Source organism: Lytechinus variegatus, chromosome 7 (assembly GCF_018143015.1).
Source record: "Lytechinus variegatus isolate NC3 chromosome 7, Lvar_3.0, whole genome shotgun sequence".
In the NCBI taxonomy this organism is placed as follows: Eukaryota; Metazoa; Echinodermata; class Echinoidea; order Temnopleuroida; family Toxopneustidae; genus Lytechinus; species Lytechinus variegatus.
The window spans coordinates 28,638,321-28,656,742 of NC_054746.1; the positions used below are offsets into that span (position 1 = coordinate 28,638,321).

The window sequence follows — 18,422 nt, forward strand, 5'->3', positions numbered from 1 at the left end:
CTCGCTCTTATTTCACTTAAGGCTTGGCCACACCGCCCGAGCGTTGTTGGAGCGGTAGGGAGAGATGGTCGAATTTCGCTCACAAAATTGGGGAAAAAATCGAAAATAAAAATCCAAAACAAAAAAAAACAATCGAAATCGAAAATGGTGAACGGGAGCGAGCGGTGATGATTTTTTCTCTCCGCTCTACGACCGCTCCAACAACGCTCGGGCGGTGTGACCATGCCTTTAGGTTGTAGATTTGTCTTAAGCATGCTGGTCTGTAAGAATGAGCGATATTTAACAATTACACATAGGCATAATATTTGAAGATACTGGCTTTATTTGAGAACAGTATTTGCATTTGTACATTAAGATACAAATAATGAAAACATTGGCAAACTGACTATTTCACATCAAGGCAAGGGATTGATACACAACAAATAATTCACCCTTAAAGCTCATTCATAACCAAAAAATACAATTATTGTAATACCAGCAAATAACACCAAGGAGTTACATGTAAATTAAACTATTCTCATATTTAATTTCAAAACATTTGTATGGATGTCTTTTGTCACGACAGATACATAGATATAAAATTCAATGAATAAAGCTCTGATGGGAGTTATAAGTCTGTGCAAATTTTATGTTAAAGTGCTTATTCCAGTTCATCTTCTGGAAAAAAAAATGATTCAATGATATGTTGATTATTATATTTCACAATCATGAAACCCATCCAGCACATACTTGCCAAGGCTGGAAAATGTACTCTAGCAAGTCCAGATGTTTGTGAATTGACATGGTAAAAATTCAATGAAAGTAATGACTGTTCTACATTTCTCTGGATCAGCAGGTATGTATTGATATTGTAAATAATACATCTGCTCTTAGCAATGAGATTCAAAAGAAGAAAACAATTACCACAAAGATGGAGAGCAGTTATGGCTCTTACTGCCTCATCTGAATTTTGAAATTTTACAAAGCACATTTATCAGGAAAATTATTGAATGTTGGCTTCAAAAGATCAAATTCTCAAGCCGTTAAGACCTTGCATTGTCCTTTAAAAAAAACCCATGAACCTTCTTACCTATGGGAAAAGTTTCTTAGGGAACAAACATGATCCAGGAATGGGGAGAAGAGAGAAGACTGTGTACAATTGACATCAATCTCTATCGAGGCACTTTGGCAGACAAAATATGAAAATAATTTTGTTTAACCTTTAAAATTTTGTGCATATAAATAAAATGCAACAGCAAAAAGATGGTTGCCTTTTTATGATTCCATCAAAGTTCTCTTGAAATAAAAAGTGAGGATTAGGTACTTGTTAGTAGTAATCATCATCCTCATTTTCTGAGTCTAACTCCTCGTCGGAAGTGTGATAGTACCGGCGCATGCCATGGCGACCAAACCGATCAAATCTGTCGTAGTACTCAATTTCTTCATCCTCTTCATCTTCGTCTTCATCCTCCTCATCAGAGATGACAAGAGGGACAGAATTGACAGTGGTAACACCAGCATTGGGCCTGGTGCTGTAGTTTGGATCCTCACCTAGAACAGAAATAGAAAAGAAAAGTTTGAGGATATCATGATCTGCGATTATGATTTGAACACGCTAGAGATACAGTTAGACCTTGCTTCTGCCACACAGGGAATCCTACCAATCCATGTACATGATACCAAGACCCAAGGAGATGATTGATCTTAATGAAGAGTAGAAAGAGTAAAATGAAAAGAGCAATTTAATACAAGTTTCATCAAACTGGTTATAGACTAAGAGTTATGGATGTTTGAACTTACTATGGAACCCTCAAATTTATTTTACATATTTATGATTATCTCCGCCTTACCTTGACATATGTTGTGTGAATTATATTTTCCAATGACATATGTCATGCTTAGGAGGCAAGATGCAATTTGAAAGATAATGAGGAAATTTGATAATTTGTGTATAAAACGATTGGAGAGTTGCCCACAAAATCAGCTATTTTGAAGCATATTTGCCAATTTGAAGATCCCCATTGATAGTACAAGATTTGTCAAACTTCCATAAGTTTTTTATTTCAAAACTCATTTTTTATAAAACTTCTTTATATCAATCCTTTCATTTTACTCTTCGATTCTCTTCTTTGGATTTGGTTTCCTTTCATCCTTTGCCTGCCATAGATATAATCCCTCCTATGCCACATTGATATTAAATGTGCAATCTTAAGAAAGGTTTTTTAAGGAATATGCCAATTACAGCATTAATTGAAAAGAAAAGCTTTGTGTGTACAATGTGTGCATCACTATTATGAATGTATGTATTTACAATACATGCACTCTTGTGTGTATTATGAATGAAATGTGAGTAAAAGATTGCAGTGTGCTGTATGTTACTTTAGTTGAAGAGACATTTTATGATATTTCACTCATTTGTTCAAATCATACTACACAAACAAGCAAAGAAAGTTTGAAACATTTCATGTATCCAGCATTAATCAGTATTGTAATTATACAAATTTTGGTTCATAATAGATATTGAGTTGCAAGCAATTTTTGAAAAAAATTATGTTCACTTTACTTGTCTAATGGGTATTACCTTTCACAGGACTTTGATTCTCTCAATATTAAAGGGATCGTTTAACTTTGTGAGCAGCTGATTTAAAAAATTCTCAAACTGAGATGAAACATGTGTATGAGTGCCTGTATTTGTCCTCAAAACCCTGAAAAAGACCACAATATTGGATGAAAAACTCTAATTTAGATACAAGTAGCAATTTATTAGCTTGATTTTGAGAACCGTCTAGTAGATGGGTTCCAGCCTATGACCAGTTTTCTCCAATTCAAAAAGTCTGTTGGCTATGTTGACTGCCTTCTGCTGTGTGTATCTCCTATACACACGCTATTATTAGCTGCACTGTACATTCAGTGTATACCTTGTACACACTGTATGTAGGTCATGCTGTGTTCATCTAGAGTTTAATGTGTTGTGTTGCACAGATTCACTCTATACACATAGACATTGAAACCGACTTCCAATTATTTTCAAACTTTGGTTTACATCTCCAAGGTTTTAAAATTGATCCTGTAGATATAATACTTTGAAACCTTTGGGATGGTATTTTTACACTATAATCCTATTAAAATGATTAGCCCATTTTCAAGAACCAAAATGAGATTTTTTTAAATCAGAACAAAGTGAAATGATCACTTTAATTTAAATTATACAATTGAGATATAAACTGCAACACTTTTCATGAATTTCATTCTGCATTGCTCTAGATAATTTTCAAATGAATTTCACATCCATGAAAAAAAGACATTATCATTACATTCAGAACCATTGTGTTACAGACAAAATAATTACTTTCAATCTTATGTTCAATCAGATGTTTATAATGACTTAAAGTTCATTCACCCTTCCTCTCTTCAACTATCTCCTTTCGTCTCTGTTTGGCTTCGTCTCCTAACTTCTCAATCATCTTGTCAATGTAGTTATCAAGGACAATGGAGCGACTGTGTGAGGTGGTCTTCACGCGGCAATTCGGGCATTCATTCTTCCGCTTTAACCAAGTGTGTATGCAGTATGCACAGAAAGAATGAGAACAGTTCAGTGTTGTCGCCTGAAAAAATAAATGATCAAAAATATATTTCATACAGAGAAGTATACCTGTATTTTGATTCTAATTATTATCATTTTTAATTAAAAGGGCAGTAAAGTCATGTAAGTTCCAAAATATGCCTTCTTCCCCCATTAATTTGTCACTTAATTTTCACTTTTAACATTGACAGAGATCTGTAATTGTAAATGAAGTATATCCATAGATCATAATATATAACCGAATGGACAACTGGCTATTTTGAATAAGAAAAATCAAATAAATAAATTAAAACAGGTAGCAAGTTCCAACACTGCAAACAAAAAGACATGGAAAATATGATATGATAATGTGCAATTTTCAATCAAATGATGTTGGAATTTTGGAGTTGCATATTGATTTTTATGTTACCCAAGGGTTATATTATTATTTTTTGTCTTTCTTTCTTTTATTTTTACTTATCAACTCTTCACAATGTAAAGTTACATTGTAATTATTGTTACACTGTATATATTACACTGTTAATATTGATCATAATTTTTTCAATAATTTCAGGTATTTAATCTCATTCAAATGTTTTTTTTTCCAGACCACTCTTTTACTTGGTCATATTAATAAACTAAATGATGATAAGTACCTGAATGAAGAGTTCTGAGCAAATACTGCATTGGAATTCATTCTCCATGACGATGGTAAAGTCATCAAGAGCAGACCTTTTCGCATTTTCTATCTTCACTTTTTCCTCTTCCTCTCGTTCTAAGCGGCTGGCTTCCATCTAGAACCAAACAAACACAATGTGATTGTCATAAATGTGATGACAGAAAATTTGTTAAGCGACAATTTTCCAGTCTGCATTGCCATTCAATTCTGTCTAGGCCAATTTGTAAATCATCAAGAGAGTTCTGGAATTGCAGTAGACAGACAAAATTTGCACAGGTTTTGGTATTGTGCAAATGTTTCAACAGTCAATAATTTGTTTGGCAGAGCCCATAATGTTACTAGCACTTTAGTATCTATCACATCAGGGCACTACTGAAGCTGACCCACTACTTTTCACCTCCCATTTCTGTCCTTTACCGATCTCTGGCATTTTCCAACAACCATATTATCTCTCCATCTCATGCTGTTTTTCATATTTCTTTACCTAATATTCCTTGCAATATTGTTTTACCAAGGCAAGCCTGATGATAAACATAACCATACAACTTAAGTGATCCAGCAGTCGACAGTTCTATCTATTGAGCTCATGACTTTTTCACATGCATGTAAATAATACTCACTTTGTGATCCCTTTGCAACAATACATTACTGCAATAAATAAGGTAGTACTTCTTACCTCATCTTCCATGTCTGTCTTTTCTTTTTCTTTTTGCTGAATGATGTCATCTAATCTTTGTTTCTCTTCCTCCAGCCCCTTGTCCTTCTCTAATGCTGTTTGAAGCTTTTCTTCAACCTGAAACAGAAAAGAGAGAAAAGTTGCTGCGAATGATAAACCAATGTGACATTCTGATATCAAACTACTACCGGTAGTAATTTACAATCTATTCTCATTTCTATAATGAAATATTTTCAAATGAACTAATAGATCCAGTACTCATATTTTCATGTTGAATTAATTTGTGCCATTTAGTGACAAACTCCTTCAGTGAAACACCAATGACCTTATGTGACATTTTACACTTTATCTCTCTAAATCAACAGTAATATTTTCTACACAATTACAGAACGTTTGTTAAAATTTACCATGAAAAGATGAACTGACTAATAGTCTTCCCACCGTTTCATCCATTTCTTCATTGTACCACAATACTTCTGGCATTTTTACAAACATCTTTTTGTTACTCTTTTCAAAGAAAAATTGTACATACTTTTTGTTTCTCATCAATCAGAGCTTGTTTCTCTGCTTCCAGCTGAGCCAACATCTGTGCCTCTTTCTCTCTGATGGCTTCTTCTAATTTCCTTTGCATTTCCTCTTGTTCTTCCTTCATGTTCCTGTCCTTCTCAGCCAACTGTTTGCTGAACTCCTGAAGACTATTGTCCACCTGAAGTATGAAGCATAATGATAGAGGATTATAGTATTCATGATGCTTCATATTAAATGGTAAGCTTCAACCAAAAACATTGTAAGGTACCTTCCTGATTAGTTCAAGCCACTTTTTGCAAAGTACTTCAGTAATAATCCCACTCAGTGTCTTTTCCACAATAATTTTCTCATCTTGTCTTGTCTGAATGCTGAATCAGTCAGATTGGAAGGGAAAGGATGCTCAGCAGAATAATTGCTGAACATGACCAAAGTTCAATTGGACTTTGGTAAGGCTCCTACACTATGTATGCGAGGATTGTTAGCTATACCAAATGACTTTCATATTATTGTGATGTATATGGACATTCCAGTGACTCACTTGTTTGGGTGGACTAAGGACAACCAATAAAGAGGGAAAGAGGGGGGAGGCTGTGTTCATTAAAGGTCAAGTCCACCTCAGAAAAATGTTGATATGAATCAATAGAGAAAAATCAGACAAGCACAATGCTGAAAATTTCATCAAAATCGGATGTAAAATAAGAAAGTTATGACATTTCAAACTTCTGCTTATTTTCAACAAAATATTTATATTAACGAGCCAGTTACATCCAAATGAGAGAGTCGATGATGTCACTCACTATTTCTTTTGTTTTTTATTGTTTGAATTATACAATATTTCAATTTTTACGAATTTGACGATTAGGACCTCCTTGCCGGAAGCACAAAATGTTAAAATAATGGAATTCCACATGTTCAGGGAGGAATGAAACTTCATTTCACATGACAATGACAAGAAAATAACAATATTTCATATTTCATATAATAAAATACAAAAGAAATAGTGAGTAAGTGATGTCATCAACTCTCTCATTTGGATGTAACTGGCTCGTTCATATAACTATTTTGCTGAAAATAAGTGAAACTTTAAAATGCCATAACTTTCTTATTTTACATTCGATTTTGATGAAATTTTCAGTGTTATGCTTGTTGAATTTTCCTCTTTTTATTCAAATCAAGTTTTTGTTGGGGTGGACTTGTCCTTGAAACTTGATACTGAATGATGCCTCTCCCATGTATTCATTGTCTAACATATTTTACTTTAGTAACACTTGTGTGATTTTCACCTATCCACCTCACTTTCAGATTTAATAAAATGAGGCATTTTTTCAAAATTGAATTAATGGAATTGACTGTTAGAGCTTTTCATAGAGACTGAACTAAAGTCTTGGCGAAATGCCTACATATATGAAAAATATTTTTAAAACTTTTGTTACTCAACTTAACTACCCCTGTAATTCTCTGAATGCGGTGTGTAGTATATGTACATGTAATGTAGTATATGTACATATAATGTAGCAAACTGGGCATTACGTTTACTGATTTAAAGGGACCAAGGCATGATTTGTCCCGTTTTATTTTTACCTTAAGGACAACGTCTATCTCAACATAATTTTCATTTTGGCACACATAAATGGTAAATTGTTTGATCTGTGACATCGACATGATTTTCACATTTTATGCTGAGCATGTCAGGAAGGAGTTTTCAAGGTTTCTATGATGTATTTTTAACCCACATACATGCTAAATTATTTCCTAACAGAAAAATTTCAATTAGAAAGTCTTCAAAACTATGTCAGAAATCTGTACAAAATAATTAAAATGACAGAGGTTACTTGCATATTATCAAGAAGCTTATTTGATGTTAAATTTTATAAATAAAAACATTTTAAAGTTTTCCAACATTTATGACATTACACCAATTTGTTGGGTTTGTTTATGAAAAAAATATGAACATTTATCCATGTTTGGTAATCACGTGTATACATGTATGTATAAGGGATAGACACAGCTAATTTCAGATGTACAGTATTTTTAAGATTGAACATATTTTGAAAGGTTTCTATTTCAAGTTTATCATGCTGTTTGAACGTGGGCACTTGTCAATACAATTAATTAGACAAAAAATAATTAATTAATTGGATCAATATAGTAGAAGAGTGGAAGAGCCATACTAAGGGTACTTGCAAGAACTATGGAAGAAGTTTCCAGAATCGCCCTCCATTGTGACATCACCATTAGTCATAGGTGTTTAGATTCTACAAGCGATACTCATTTTCCCCTAAAAATTGAAACCAGTTAAGAGCTTTATTCTTTAGTATTCTTTTTCTGCAATACTATTGATGATATTATTAATGGAAGTGAACTTGGTTGAATTTAATTATTAAAGATATGTATGTAATCATTTAACTGATTAGTAATTCCAATCAATTTTCTACTTCATAATTTGTTGCGATAACAGTACTTAGGCAGTGGTTTTTCTCTAGAGTTTTTTGTCCCTTGCTTTGGCACTTGGCCTGTGACAGTATTCTTTCAATAATCATGAATAGTTACTGTGAATTAGTCACTACTGTGAATTTAAATCAATTTACCTTTTCTTTCTCATGTTTGAGTTCTTCTCGTTGTTGTTTGAGCTGTTCCATTAGAGCTGTCTCTTTCTCCTTGACCTGCTTTTCCAACACCTCCTCCATCTCACGTTTCATCTTTGCCAACGCTTCTTCCTTCTCCTCTAAGAGTCTCTTTTGCATTTCTACTGCTTCTTCTTGAAGTCTTTTTTGCTCTACAAGCTCTTTGTCCTTTTGCCTCAGTTCCTCTTCCTTCTCTTCCACCCTGGTCTTGTATTCAACCTCAAGCTTGGCATTCTTCTCCTCCACCTCCTCCTGCTTCTTCACCGTCGATCGAAGTCTTTCAAGCACACTCTCTCCCTTGTTCTCTCCTTTCTTCTCTGCTAAGAGTTCTGTTATTGCTTTCAATTCTTCAGCTGTCATGTTGGCCCCTACCTCCTCCATGAGCTGCCTAAATCCAGAGTTCTTAAGATTACCATCTAGAGAAAGTCTAGTCCTCTTTACATCAGATGAGGTGGAAGGTTCATTGAATGCACTACTTCTAACATTATGTTCATCTCTTTCTTTTCGTTTTCTATCACCCGATGATGAACAGCCAAGACTACCCGACTGAGAATCGGACTTTACACTGTTTTCGCTGTCCATGGGTTGAGAAGATTTTGCCGCCAACTTGAGCTTGATTTTTTCGGCCCTTCTTTTCCAAGCTCTCAGGAGTTTGTCCACTTCCTCTGCGGAATGGTCTATGCAGCACACTGTGAAGATAAACTCGTTCATTTGTCCTTTGTTTGCTTGACCCAACTCTAATTTATCACCAATTCTCAGGTTTGCCGGCTCCATTGGTTTTACCCGATTGTCATTAATCCGAACACCATTCAGGCTCTGAAAACATAAAACAGATAATCAATTTTCAAAGCTCAATTGATATACATGTACAATTCTAAATTTTAGTATAGGATCAGAACAGGTTACTTACTGCTATGTATTCTCATAAGGTATAATTCACCCCTATATAAAATACTAGGATTTATTTCCTCCATCAACAGACAAGACAAAGGATAACATCCTAAAAAACATGATCAATAATTCAGTTCAAAGTTCAGTAACAACGAGTATGACCCAAAATACAAACATTTAGTATAATAATGTGAATTTCAATGACATAACATACCTTGTTATCAATCACTGTCCATCCTCCATCTTCCACTTGTTTGAAGGTACAGTGCTTTCTTGAGAGGAATAGATTGTTCTGTGACGCTAGCAACTGAATGCTCACATCCATCCCTCTTCCAACAGTTACCTTCATATCAAATTTAAAGAAGAAATTTGGACGAAAATGATTATTGCTTGCCTGGGAAGCAAATATCAGCATCTATTCAAAGTAGTCACAACTTGTTAATTATTTATTCCATATATAAGGGCACCATACGTTTATTCGGTGGCATTCAGGCCATCACACACACAAAATAAGAGTTTATATGGAGCCTTGTCTAATATTACCTCACTTTTGGCATGTATTACTTGTTTATATCTTGTTGCTAGTTGCTAAACAACCATTTAATGAGTTAATATTGCTCTTTGTTTCATCTTGATGTTCAATAAATTTTGTCATTCCTTGACTAGTTGCCATGCCAAAAACAAAAATATGAATTTCAAACTCACATTGTTCAGTATACCCGTTTGTTGTATGTCCAGATAGGTTATTTGTCCGGACAAGATGGTAATTTCAGGAACTTTGAGATTAACAATTATTTAAGAATTGAAAGTAATATCACACAATATTACAAAGCACAAATATTTTAAATTATTTTAGTATTGAATGCACCAATGTTGAGAAAATCCAAAACAAAATATAATTCAATTTGCTAGACTGTCTGGACAACAGATCACCATCCTTGAATGTCCCCCCCCCCTTACTAAAACGAGACATAGAACTTTCTTTATTCATTGTAAATTCCATCGTGTCCGGGAGGGGGGGGGGCATGTCTGGGCATCTAAAAACCTTACCCTAATATTGAGCGTGAATTCATTTTAAAACCGATATAATAATAATTTGATAAAGTCCCATATATTCTTGAAAGTAAATGTGCCCAAAATCTCATAATTGAGAGAAATATTTGATCTTCTTTGAAAAACCCACCAGCCAGTCATTTACATTGAACAAAACAATGGCGCCCCATGTCTGCTCTCCCATTCACTCTAAACACAATTCAGGGATATTTTATGAGAAAGACTGAATTTTAAGGCTGTTACATGAAATGCCAGAAATTCAATTTTTTCCACCACTTTGACTCAGATTTTTAAAAATCTGTCTGGATCTAGATCTATAATATATTGCAGGTGTTAAGTTTGTGGTCGTTGTAATACTTGATATTTTTTATAATAAGGGTGAAATTAAGCACTGTGTAGGGAAATTGTGAAGTGGATGTGGATAGCAATTAATAAATGATGAGTACGAAGCGCGAGCTGATATTTTTATTATCATTCTGACCTAGGACCTGGACATTCTAGGCCTAAGGACATTTTGTCATCATATGAAAATGATGACTATATTCCTATTCCTCTTCACATGTGAACAACTTTCCCTTTGATGGACTATAAAGTACCCTAAAAATGTCTCTTTTTGCTTTTTCTTATGGTGATACAAACTCTTTATCCATGATGTATTCTTTAAAAATCTGTATCACATGCCCTCCTATAGAAAGAACACATGATCTACTGATAGATGTGATAAAAGAGGCAATTTAAGTGAAATATATATGGGGAGAGTTGTTCACAAGTGACATCACACATCTTTGTTGCAATGCCACTTTGAGGATCTCCATAGCATTAGTGATCACAATATTAAAATGCTCATAACTTTCTCATCATTTGTCCGAGTTTTATCAAACTTTTGTTTATCTATTTCTTTGATTTTTCTGTTTTCACACAAGCTATCTAGACTTGTTCCAAATGTTTCATTCTCCTTTAAGGTCACACTATTGTATGACACTTTTTCAGCCGATCACGCGCACTAGTCAATTGTCAAGGAATTTTGAGATCGCAATACCAACGAAACCTGTGACCTACTTTAGAATTCCGTCAAGCAAATTTGACTTTGTTTGGGATGTTGCCTAGCCTGGAGGCTTCTGGAGAGTAAAAAGTATCTCACGTTACTGTACGTAGGCTAGCCTATGCCTACGTACAGTAGATACTTTTACTCTCCAGAAGCTTCCAGGCTAATCTTGCCTTACGTTTGGTATTTATGATTTTGATTTGTGTGCATTGTGAGAAATTTTTCATTGAAAATCAACTTCATTATAATTTTAAAATTATGCACAAAGTTATGGTCACCCCATCAGGCACAACAGTAGTCTGCAGGCACAGACCCTCATTGGAACTTTGATCAACAAGTGTGCCTCCACGCAAAGACTAGCACATACAAAACTTGCTGTTCCGCCTTCAGTACACAAGGCATGAGTAGGCTGCACATTCAGACCCTTATTTTGAGTGAAGGGTTTGCCCAGCAGACTAGCACAACAGCACGACAAGTGCACACACACACGAGAAGAGAGGTGACTTAATTCACGATAATGCCAATAAATAGCCATATTTTTATCTTTTGTAAACAAAGTGCGTAGTTTTTGGTTCCCCCCATACACGAACCATCATCCGAGGGAGTGAGGCTCATTGCCCACAAATATTCAAGCGGCACAAATGAAACACATTTTCAAAACAGGTCTCAAGAGATTATCTGTGTGATATGGATCACAATGACTATTTTTCTGTTGTTTTTATCAAAAGACAATTTCTTTTTTCTGTCCCCAGTACATGTATTATGTTTTGCTTTTATATGGCATCAGTATTAACCAAGTTTTTAATGCTTTATAATTATTTTCAGTGTATGTTTAGTTATCATAAATTTTCCAGTCATTTTTATATGTTTAGCTTTAATCATTGATAAATCATGACTTGTATTCATTTTCTAGTGCTCGGTTGTCCATTATAGAAACATGCATTTACTTTGACATTTTACTTTACCGTGTAGGCCTACACATTTACTATTACCATGTATGCACCGCTTTGTTCCAATTTACCTATAGATATTTCATGTTGTAAGTTATTGATGATTTTGAGAATAACTGAATAGTATATGATTTCTTCGTCTTCTTCTTATCATTATTCTTCTTTTTCTTCTTCTTCTGTTATCTTCTCTATTGTCTTTTTCTTCTCCCTCTCACTTTTCCCTTCTTCTTCCTTTTTTCTTCTCCTCCCGATCCCCTCCTCTTCACGTTTCAATGATTGCCTTGTAATATTTCATTGATGCTTCTGTTCCAGACCATATTGTTTTTTAAACACTGGTTTAAAAAAAAATGTTTACTTTGTCAATTGTAAGTACATATTAAGTTGCACACGGCCCCAATGGAAATCAGTCTGTGAACTGTAGGGCTGGGACTAAAACCCGGGTACCTGGGTCCCGCCCGTAAGCGTCGGGTACCCGGGTAGAAAAATCAATACCCGATACCCGAAAATTTCTCACCAGTATAACGTACATTTGATTTGTATTGCGTAGTGTAAGACATTATTGTAAACTCATCACAAAAGTACACAAGTCTCATTTTGAATCTCACCAATTACCCTCGAAATATCCATAAATATACTTGTTTTTCAAGTGATGATGATGTGACTAAGATCGTTCAATCGTCGCCATGTTTCTTTTGCAGCGCAGTGACGTCATCCAGCCACTGCGACGCAAGCCAATTTATGAATGAAAATATAGTAAGCATGCGCATTGCAAGCCTTAGCCCCACGCAGTATTCTGTCAAAACAAGTCTGCAATACTCTGTCACCTCGTACCAAAATCGACCTAGAATTCCACTTTCCTTTATTTCATATGAATTATGAAAGGTATTCTCAGAGGATCTGTTTTCTCACCGATACCACGCAAGTAAGCAAATTTTATTACTTCTTGCTTTTCCGTCAAAATCTTACGAAGTAGCGTCGATGTTGCATCGTGTTTGTGAGTTTGTAAAATCTATCGCTACGTGAACAAAGTCAATTGATTTCCGGGTTTCGGAGCATACGAGGCGCCAGCCAATCACGTTCTTGATACCATTTTCAGTTCATCATAAACCGAAAATGGTAACACGATCGTGATTGGCTGGCGCATTTGACGCTCCGAAACCCGGAAATCAATTGGCTTTGTTAACGTAGCGATAGATTCTACAAACTCACGAACACGACTAATATCGACGCTATACTTCGTAAGATTTTGACGGAAAAGCAAGAAGTAATAAAAATTTGCTTACCTGTGCGGTATCGGTGAGAAAACAGATCCTCTGAGAATACCTTTTATAATTCATATAAAATATAGAAAAGTGGAATTCTAGGTCGATTTTGGTACGAGGTGACAGAGTATTGCAGACTTGTTTCGATAGAATACTGCGTGGCGCACGGGAGGCTTGCAATGCGCATGCTTACTATATTTTCATTCATAAATTGGCTTGCATCGCATTGGCTTGATGACGTCACCTATGGGGTTTTTCCACCAGTCATATTTCGAGCGACATGATTTTCGGGTACCCGCCCGAAAATTACCACGGGTACCCGAAAAGAAAAAAACCCGAAAGTCCCAGGCCTAGTGAACTGTTTGGGATTTTTATCCGTGTATAAATAACGGCATGCCTAAATAAAATCAATCTTATCTTACCTAGGCTGAGGCCTGAGCTCAGCTGAGCCATCAAGCATGCAGCAGCAGCCACGTCAGATACGGCCTGGGGTGGTATTCTGAGGTCATTTTATCTTTAAAATATTTTATTTTATCTCTTAAAATAAAATTGGTATTCTGAGATGACATTTTATCTCTCAGATATAATTTTAGATTTTATCTTGCGTATAAACTTTATCTTGCGTGTCTACAGATGATACGCAACAGAACAATGCCTGCGTACACATACCCATCGCGTATCTGGCCATTGCAAGGCAGATGATGTGCTTGCGCCCATGTTACTTTGAAGAAAAAACGAAATAAACTTAAAAGAGGGTAGAGGCTATTTTATCTCTGCGACGTTGATTGCACCAGTATTTCTAGGTGAATTAACCCAAAATGGTGACATGAAACTTAAGAAAAATTATATATTTATTGAGAATAACACCTTAACGTTGTTCCTGTACAATCAGAGAGTATTTCATTAGACTTTTCTTTACTAATATTGTCTTTGAAATGATGCTTGAAAAGATGCCATATAGACTGCGAAAAAAGATGAGAGTATTGTCCTTTTTGTTAAAAAGAAATCTCCGTAAAGACGCGCAAGCGTATAGTGCAAGCGTATTTGAAGTCAATAAATTGACGCAATCTCACTCTTTTGCCACACCTCCTGGCGGAATGGATTTTAATTGGTTGAGTAATATGAGAGAGCTATAATAATGCCATTATTGATTTAAAAATAGGTGTGTCTTACAGAGATAAAATGAAGATAAAATGGTTCTCAGAATACCAATTCGGAGAGATTTTAAGGGCATTTTATCTCACTGATTTTAACAGAGATAAAATATTTTATTTTATCTGAGATAAAATGGATCTCAGAATACCACCCCAGGCCTAGGCTTAAGCCTTAGGCCTTGGCTGCCGGCTGCTCCGCCGCCGGTTCAGGCGCTGCTAGCTGCCGCATAGCCTCATACTAGAGTCATATTCACTTTCAGGCGCTTGGCAAGAATATCCAAAGCATTAACAATAATTCCCCTTTAGTATTACACTAATTGTGACATTACCTCTTCTCCATTCTTCAAAGGAATCAAGCCGTATTTTTGGTCACTCCCTGTGACTTTCCTGAGGCACCAAGTTGCTGTTCCTTCTGCCATGGTTTTCTCAAGATCTTCTTGAAGAAGATTGAAAATGGCCGCGAAATTTAAATTGAGCCGAGGTCGACAAGGGGCCGGAGCGCCGGCCACGTATGTTCATATGCGCTCATTTAACGCGTGCGTCCATTTTCCATAGTGACGTCATCGAAAATGGAGCAAACGGTCCGTTCTCAAAATAAATATTCAGATAAAATTTACCTCTTCTTCCCTTTCAACCAATCACATCAAAAGAAAGCAATCGCGAGAAAAATACCTACGCAAACCTTATGAATATTCATATATTTTCCGATAAACCTATTTAGGCCGGCTTTTTCAGGAGAAAATGTCTCAAATCATAGGGCGAATTTGAGACGTGTTTTTGCAATAAAATAGCGTATTTTGAGAAAAAAATACAGGGTTTGGGAAAAATATCACAACTTTCTAACCATAGATTTTGGTTGAAAACTGTATTTTATAATATACGAACGAGGATCCTCATTACCATACCACAACAAAAAACCTTCTCCACTACTTTTTCTCTGATAGCCAGTGATATTCTGATTTGGAGGAATTTAGGGCAAAATTCTCATTTCATCTCCGGAAAACGACGATAGAGTGAGAATGTGAAATTTACGTGACACATGCTGATCGACGGTAATCATAAGTTCACATTAAAAATCATCAATATTTATTTGATTTGATACGTGTCTTCACTGTATTTTAACTTCAAAATGGATTTTGGAATTTATGCTCGTATCCAGTGTTCCGAGCAGCGAAATTCAAATTCCAGCGGTACGCCAGCCAATGCACTGCCGGTGTTGTCGGCAATGCGAACCCAGTCCCGCATCGAAGTACGTGGAATGGTGTTCGCTGCTTTTGCTGCATTTGACAATATCATCAATGTGATTGCAATGTTTCTTGGCTATTTTAAACGTTTAGTAGTATTTGTTCCAAATGACTTTCATATGACTGGAGTTACTGAAGTCCACTTAATAGCCAGATCGAATCTTTATTTGGCATGTTTGGTGGTAATTCTGATTTCTACTTTTTATTTCGAGGGGGGGGGGGGGGGGTCCGGGGTGTCATTAATTTTTTTAAAATCGTTTATTGTAAAAATACACAAAAGTAGGCCCCTAATGTTTATTCGACTTGATTTAGGGTTCTTTTTAAACATGTAGTTTAAAATCCTGGGCTTTAAAAATTAAGAGAATATTTTAGGCCCTATTTATTATTTTTTTTATTTTTTTTTTAGTTATATCAGTAGGCCCAGGGGCATTCATTATTATTAAAAATTGAAAATAGGTACATTTGAAATAAGTCACCTTTCTTCTCGTGTGTGTGCTCGTTGTGTACAAAGTCAATGGGAGAGGAAAGAAGTCACCGCCGCTGATGAAATGAACTGCAGTGAATGGAGTGGTGAAACCAGGCAGGATAGTGCCCCTTATTAATTATCCAAAATATAATTATTTTACATTTTACTTCATTGATGTAGAAAGACTTTTTATCTATTCACGTTGCTCAAGATGGTGATCTTGTCTTTTTCTTTGTTTTACGTGGGTGTAGCCTCTAGATTGAGCCAACGTAGCTTATGATACTGATATTTTATGAGGATCAGTTTGGTAAGAGTGTATTGACAGTTCTATGAAGTTGGATTAAAATACGTTGGAAATATTCTTACGTGTGGCACTTCACAGATGCAGACAATGAAATCTCGAGGAGTTTTTTTTTTCATCAGCGAAAATTCACCCTTGGCCTTGAGAGGGTATATCACGTACACCGGTTTCTGACCATGAGCAAGATGATTTATATTGCAATTTTTATCAAATAAATATCAATTATTAACCTTAATCAATTACCTTAGTTATATATTTTCATGTACATCACCCAAATATCTATTTTTATCCCCTTCATCCTATTACTTCCCCCCGTTCTTCTCCATCCCCCCCCCCCCCCCGCCCTACTATTGGAAAGTCATAGTGTGCGTTTGCCCCCTGCCTGCTCCCTCGTAACTGTGTGTGTGTGTGTATTTGAGTTTTGTCAGACGTGTATCAATCAGATATGATTATCTACGTCTGGGACCGACCTTTAACGTCACCATCCGAAAGACGTGACCAGGGCTCGAACCTCGAACCTCTGCATCAATTTGTAACTTCCCCACAGCCTGGATTACAGGCGCACGCCACAACGCCCAGTGGCGCACGCCACAACGCCTGTTATTTCAATGTATAAGCCAAAAGATGATGTAATTAAGATCAGGTTAATTAATTGAATATTCAATGAATTGAACAGAATAAAACTAACACATTTGTCATCAAATCATTAAGGGAAAGGTACGTAATAAATCAATGAATAAATTATTTGGTACAGATGAAGATAAAATTTATTCATTGTAATGAAACAAATTAAAGTGAATAAATAAATAGATTAGTAAGTAAAAAAAAAAATTAAGACAAAGACATCTTGAGCAAAGAATGCAGTACGGTAGTACGTGGAGTAGACATTGACTGTTTTGTCTGATTGAGAGGGATGAATGGTGGATCTGATTAAATGTACAATATTACATCTTAATAAACCTAAAATCCAATGAAATTATTGATTCATGCAACGCTCTACATATATCTTTTAGCTATTTTAATTCCATAACCATGCATACAGACTCAGATTCATTCTTCAACTTGAGCTCAGCCCCCGAGCTCAGCCGCACAGCCCATTTACGCCCTTAAAACCATACACAGAAAATGACGTATGGGACGCCCTGAGCAGACGACGTGCTTCCATAGAGCCGCGTGTATTACGCCTTGCAACTGTGCGCAGCAAGGCCTTACAGGGTCACGCAAGAACACGAATTCCTTTTAAGAAAAAAGTGATGGATGGGATTTAAGATCTAATTTGTATCAGTTAATAATCTCTTATTTCGTTAATCTATTTTTTTAATCTGGAAAAACTATGGTTTTAAAAGGATAAACCATAACTTTTGGGGTAAATTTCGCTTACTTAAAAAAAGTCGCACGAAACCGGAAGTTTGGACGGCTGAGGTAAAATGCTTCCCAAGAGATAGTTTTGTTGAATTGAATGTTGTTACTTCTAACGGTGGTAAAATATGTCTGTAATGACAATATTATATTGCTATACGATGTTGAAATCCATTTTGGGATTTTATATATGAATTTATCTTTGGGCAATCTCGGAAGTCTCGGTCGTAAAAATGAGCGTGATTAATTTTTGATCTTCACTAGGATGCGCGCCCTCTTGTGCGCCATTGTAGATACATTACCCGAGCGCTTCTCCCATCTCGTGCACATACGTGCGGCCGGCCGGTCTAGCCTACTCATTACTTCATCAAAATTTGTATGGGCACTGATTGTGCCCCATTTTGAAGTGGCTACCTTAGTTTCTTCCCTATTGTTTGTTTTAATTAAGAAAAATGCAAATAATGAAATGGACCACATGAACACAGTATGCATTTTCAGCAGAGAACATCATGATAAACGTTAACCACTTTGATTTGAGCCCCATTTTTTTTTCCTAATGTACTTTTTTAGTTTACCCCTTTTCTTTCAAGAAATATTTTGTATTTCTATTTTGGGCATTTTAGAATTACCCTTTATGGGCCTTTATATG

The 18,422-nt window shown here is 35.7% G+C and overlaps 1 protein-coding gene across 2 annotated transcripts; it reads right to left on the bottom strand.

Moving 5' to 3' along the window:
- Nucleotides 1-308: 308 nt before the first annotated feature.
- Nucleotides 309-14,898, bottom strand: LOC121418913 (E3 ubiquitin-protein ligase RNF8-like). Of its 2 annotated transcripts, none has more exons than XM_041613111.1 (8): nt 14,733-14,898; nt 9,154-9,282; nt 8,013-8,864; nt 5,429-5,602; nt 4,897-5,013; nt 4,198-4,335; nt 3,380-3,584; nt 309-1,530 (listed from the first exon to the last, which is right to left on the bottom strand). In XM_041613111.1, exons 1-8 carry the CDS (start codon nt 14,820-14,822, stop codon nt 1,307-1,309), a joined length of 1,929 nt encoding a protein of 642 aa, XP_041469045.1. In that variant the 5' UTR covers nt 14,823-14,898; the 3' UTR covers nt 309-1,306. The 2 variants fall into 2 exon arrangements, with proteins under 2 accessions (XP_041469045.1, XP_041469046.1); XM_041613112.1 differs by having other exon boundaries at nt 1,441-1,530; nt 3,329-3,584.
- Nucleotides 14,899-18,422: the final 3,524 nt, after the last annotated feature.